Source organism: Crocodylus porosus, unplaced genomic scaffold (assembly GCF_001723895.1).
Source record: "Crocodylus porosus isolate Cpor-Errol unplaced genomic scaffold, CroPor_comp1, whole genome shotgun sequence".
NCBI lineage: Eukaryota > Metazoa > Chordata > Crocodylia > Crocodylidae > Crocodylus > Crocodylus porosus.
In genome coordinates, this window is record NW_017728886.1 from 37,975,244 (window position 1) to 37,981,216 (window position 5,973).

The following is a 5,973-nucleotide window of genomic DNA, read 5'->3' on the forward strand; positions in this document are numbered from 1 at the left end:
ATGGGGCCAGGTGGGGCGGTGATGGGGGTGCTCAGGGCAAACAACATGCTGGCATGCATCAACCAATGCATCTTGTGTAAAACTAAGGAAGTGATACTCCCACTGTACTCAGCGTTGTTGAGACTGTAGTTGGAGTACTGCATCCAGGCCTGGGTGCCACACTTCAATAAGGACGTGGAAAACACTTGAGATGGTCCAGAGAAGAGCCACACATATGATCAGGGACTTGCAAGGCAAGCCATATGAGGAAAGGCTGAGGGACCTGGGGCTCTTTAGTCTGAAGAAAAGACAGTTGAGAGGGGACTTGATAGCAGCTTACCGCTATATCAGAAGTGTACATCAGGTGCTCGGTGAACAACTGTTCACTAGGGCACTCCTGGAGAAGACCAGGACCAATGAATACAAACTCCTGGAAGGCCACTTCAGGCTTAATACCAGGAAAAACTCCTTCATAGTCAGAGTGTCCAAACTGTGGAATAGACTCTCTCCAGAGGTGGTACAGTCACCTACCCTGGAGGTTTTCAAGAGGAGACTTCCTCTTCCTGTTGTCTTCCTGCCTAGAGCAGGGGGGCTGGACCCAGTGACCTGCAAGGTCCCTTGCAGCCCCTAACTTCTATGACTCTATGAATCTGGGAGGAGCTGGGCAGGGTCATTTTGCCCCAAGTGGCAGGCACAACTTGCCCTACACTAAAGTGTATGTCCAGGCACATGTGCTGAGGCAAAAATTCCCAGCACAAATTTGTGCCTCTACTATTTGAACTGCTGCAAATGCACATGCCTGCATGTGTGGACATGCCCATGAAGACCAAAAGTAGTTATAACATGAAGCCATTTTATAATATAACAAAATATAATCTCTTTAACTGTTTCTTAGCAAGTCCATCACTGTAGTATTTGAGCTTCCAGTGCAATTTAACTATCTTCTTAATATTAAAAAGGATGCAGAGATTAATATAGGAACTGACACAAATGCCAGCTAATCCAAAGTGAAGGATGCAAGAATCTTTTCTTTTTAACTGAAGTTCTCTATTTACTTTTTAATTTAATCACTGAATATGTAATTATCGTTTGTTTTAATTTACTCACACTTGGTAGAATGGGAATCATGGAAAATTTCCCACTCTTTGTGCTCATAAGCCACCTATTGTAAATGAATGCCATAAATGTTCTTCAGAATGTCTGCTAGTATTCACTGAATGCCAACATCTGCCACTTTGGTGGGGGACACCTGGCCTGGGATGTTTTTGCTGGCACTTTATAAAATGTACTGGCAAATTGTTTATCATGTGACTCTGTCCTATGGGTAGACAGGCCATTATACATCACAACTGGAATATTACTGTAACTAGGTTTTTATTTTTATATTATGAAACTTAATACATAACACAAATCTTACCATTGTTAATGGGCTGACCATATTCAGGTTCTCTGATTTCTTCTTGTTCTCATTGCTGTAAATACACGATTGCTTTGATGTATTATGAAAATCATTACAGCAAGGCCAACACTTAAAATATTAAAACAGATAGATATAGCCATAATTAAAAAGGAATTTTAGTCCATCTCTTAGATCAAAGGATGGCAAATATTTTCTAATGGTGGGCCAGAATGACCCAGCTCCAGGCAAAAATGTGCTGGCACAAGAACCCAGCCATTTCCACTGCTTCTCCCCACCACCCAACTGTGATATGACATGGGGAAATTCCCTCTCCACCAAAGCCCCTGATGCCAGGCTATAGTGGGATGTGAGCAGAGCCCTCTCACTGCTGAATGCTGCTAAAGCCACAGCTCTGCAGGCCAGCTCCCTGGGCTCTGTAAGCTGGTTCTCACCCTGGGACTGTAGGTTGCCAACCCCTCTCTTAGATTGCAGAAATACATGAAGGCTTTGTCTAGTCTTAAAAGTTTACTGGCATACCAATGTCATTTAAGCATATAAAGAAAATGAATCTCTTAGCAATACAACTTTGACAGCAAAATTCCCTACATTTATACTGTCAAAAAATCCTTTTGCAAGTGTAGATTACTGTTCTTTCAGGGAACAGATTTACAATCCACTAGGAATAAAACTCTTTGCTTCTATAAATTGTACCTCCACCCTTTTTGGCGGACAAAGCTTTTTATTAGCTATTAGTAATGATTTGAAAGAAATTACCTAGTTAATGAATCCTGAAAACCTATTGTAGTCCTGATTTTGTTAAATGTATTATCATCTTTCCCAGGTGGCCCAAAATAGTAGAAATTGAGAGAGAGAAAAATGAAGATCTAATTCTGCAAACTGCAGAATTCTGCATATTGGAGGCTTTGTACCTGAAAGCTTGCAAAGAACTTTTTTCCAACTATTTACTTGGTCTAATAAAAGATATCACATCTACTCAAAGAACCTTGCCTGCCTATGTCCTTAGGCCAACACAGCTACAACCAACAACACTGCACACTGGAGGATGTTTGTGATTTCCTTGAGAACTACTAACTTCAGTGGTCTTAAAAGCTCTCTGCATAAAATACTTTTCAGTACTTGGCTCTGCTTTGAAAAAGAGTAAAGTGCTGAAGAAAAGAAAAGATTTTAGGAGGAAAAAGAACTTGGAAAAATAGCAACATTTTGTGCTAGTCACACAACAAACGAAATTTGATGGAAAGGTAAAAAAGCATAAGCCCATAACAAAATCTTTGGAGTCTTCAGAGAAAAGTTTCATTTCATCTGCTCTCTTTTTACTTTCAACTGTTTTGCAACATTATTTGTAACTATGGTCATTGTACGGGTCATTCACCTCAGATGCTCCAACTACAATTTTCTTTTTGTAAGTCTTTTTCTCTTTTATTGCAAGCTTCCCCGAGCCTTTTGGGGAATAAGGAATAAGTAAACAAGTAATACATAAGTAAATAAATAAATTGATGATATATCTACACTGTATAATGAAGTGCCATGCTGATATCTGAGCTAGCTCTGAACAAGCTAGCTAAGGTAATATTTACTAGAAGCAGGAAATCTCCATTAGTGTTCCCCCATGTTAATAGACCCTGCTTCTCAAAAGAAGTAATGAGCTTGGGCAGAGTGCCAGACTGATGTATCTGTACTGGTTTTGGTACTTAAGGCTAGTTCATTCAGAGCTAGTTCAGATATCTCTATACAGCATCATGATGTACTGTGCAGACATACCCTTAGAAGTGATTCTCATTTAGTCCCCAAGGCTATATCCATGCAGGCATAACTGATGTAATAATAAAATGTGAAAAGCTGCCTAGAGCCCTGTCTCCTCTACCTCTCCCACTGGTATACAACTGAAATGTTAATAGCCCACTAGGAATTTTTTGGTAAAATCCCATGGAGGCAGGTGAAACCTTATCAGAGATTTCAGTGTTGTAATAATAATGTGATAAAGCGATGAATCATGATAGCAAAGTACAGATCTAAAAAAAATGGTCACAAATTCCTGGCCCTTTGCTAACTCAGCATGCAAACCATCGAGCCACAGAAGAAGATAATAATGATTCCCAAAGGGTATGCTGCAGCACAGCAGTGTGCCTTGAGAGTGGCAGATGTATGCTGCGAAAAATGGGCTGAATGAGGCTCCAGGAGGTCTGACCCTGAGAAAAGCATTGGGCCCCAGCTGTGCTACACCCGTGAGGCAGGATCAGGATCCAGGTAGGCTAGTATCCCATGCAGAATCAGGCCCATGACTTGGTGAGTGAAGTATGCCACCAAGTTTAATTCAGAAAAAAGCGTGCCCTGGAAATTAAAAGTTTGGGAAGCTTCTTCAGAAGTGTTTTGAATCCTATTTAGACATGAATTGCTTCCTTAGCATGAAAGAGGAGCAAAATTAATTCCAGTGATATAATTCTTTCTCCTTATATGGTATATGATCCATTGTCTACTAAAAAGGAAAAGAAAAGGCTCCCACATGCCTAGAAGTTTTGATGAAAGTGGCTGTAGTTTGCAGAAAAAACCCACCAGGCTGATCTAGATACCAACAGATAAAACAGAAAGCCATTTCCCCCAGTATTTTCCTTTCTGGGTTGCCAGGAAGGTCCAGATGAAAGCTCAAAGCCTGATCTTTACCCCACTAGGTGGCCCTAGGATTCCTGGGAATTTTGCTAAGTAATACTCTCATAGACCCATATCATACCTACCCATATAAGGCACTTTCTGTCACTTTTGCAATATATCAGTCCCAACTCTTGTTTGTCAGAGTTCTCTGCACATAATCCCTACCCCTAGCATGTTTGAAGAGTTGTATCCCCTGGTAACTCCACTATATTACACTATCCATTTGATATACTTCTCTGTACATGTTTTTTCACAGCATCTGATGAAGTGAGCTTCAGGTCACAAAAGCTTATGCTATATAACTCTGATTTAGTTAGTCTATAAGGGCATCTATACATGTGCTCTGGGGTGAAGGCGTGCTTTACATAGAGTGGCTCTTGGGAGCCGCTCTAATTAAAACACCTGCAGCATCTCGTGTATTCAGCATCCCCTGTTGCAGAATGATGGCGGGGTGCTTTAGCTAAAATTTGTTCAACAAGCTGTAGTTCAAGTACCCTTGCCACCACTATGAAGCACGGGATGCTAAATACATGAGACACCACAGCACACGGGAGCATTCTGATTTGAGTGCTCCAGCAGACTCGACTCAATCAAGTCTGCTCTAACGCATTCTAGTCAGAACACATCAGAGCACATGTAAAAATGTCCTAAGGTGCAAATCTAGCCTACTTTCAATTCTGTTATATGATATGGGAAGTCATAAGTTTATGCACTGTGAAGCTTTCTAAACAGGAAGGAGGAGAAAATGTACAGAATCCATTTTTAGTTACAGTCCACTGTTTCCTGAAAGAGAGGAGTGGGGAAAATGGGCAGGTGCTCAGAATGCATGAGACTGGACTTGATCTTAATCACCATTAGCAAAAAAGTCAGAACACAGCTCCTAGGTGTTACATGTATACTTTAGCTTTTCATTGTCTGTTTGCACTTCAACTCTAGCACTGCTTTATTAAAAGGCAAATCTAAAATATAGTGGATACAGCTGCTACGTTCTCCTTACAGTAAAGATTATGGGGTAAGATGAAATCATTTTTCCTCATTCTCACTGCTGACAATGAAAGCTTCAGTCAAAGCAACTTTCAGGCACAAGCAATGACTTATTTTTTTAGGGCAGACCTTTCCTGATCTGTGGATTCAGTAGGAACCACCAGCTAAGTATCAGGTTCATGTTTGAAGGATATAATACATTTATAATATATAATACATTTCAACAGATACATGGTTAGCCTCTGACATGCACTTAATGTAAAATATGCTTAAAGGTTAAATTTGAATTTGCACATTTGAAACTAAGCATGGTTAAAATATTTTAAAATATATTGAAAAATTTACCATTTGCTTTTGAATTTATAATCCTGATACGAGAAAGTAGTGTCACAATCTATTCCATTTGTATGAGATTTTCTTTCATCCTCAGAACCCATTTTAATCTATTTATGGGGAAAAAAACATTTCAGAAAATATAAATTAAAACCTGACTAAGAGAACATATTGCTAGTATGCAGAGGATATTTTTAAAATTAACTTTTATTTAAAACCAATAAAAGTCTCTAATCTGTTTAAATTTTAAGCAGAATTCTCCACTGAAATCAATAAATTTGTTTAGCTATATTTATTTGTACATTTTTTATCTGCATATTCCTTTAGGATCTGCCATTGCAAACCATTTAGTTTTCTTTAATTTAACATAGTTAATATAAATGGCAAGACGAAGTGTTTGTTTAAAGCAGCATGCATGTACTTTTGATTTTCTTTCTTTTTTACATATTATATTCTTATATACATAACAAATAAAAAACAGCTCTGGTATAAAAATTAATGTGTTTCCTTACCATGAGGGTAGCTCTTAGTCTCTTTTTCTTCTCTGTATTTAGAAGTTTATTCTACAATCAATAGGACTAGTATGGTTAGGTACATTCAGTAGCACTGGA

The 5,973-nt window shown here is 39.0% G+C and overlaps 1 protein-coding gene across 1 annotated transcript in view; it reads right to left on the reverse strand.

The window, feature by feature from the left end:
• The window catches only part of LOC109308449 (phosphatidylcholine translocator ABCB4-like), a 101,488-nt gene extending 95,515 nt beyond the window's left edge, over positions 1-5,973 (reverse strand). The window contains exons 1-3 of the mRNA XM_019532750.1: positions 5,875-5,973; positions 5,375-5,472; positions 1,397-1,451 (exon numbers count right to left, since the gene is read on the reverse strand). Of these exons, the coding sequence (XP_019388295.1) occupies positions 1,397-1,451; positions 5,375-5,472; positions 5,875-5,877 (156 nt within the window). The 5' untranslated portion in view covers positions 5,878-5,973. The remainder of the gene's footprint in view (positions 1-1,396; positions 1,452-5,374; positions 5,473-5,874) is intronic.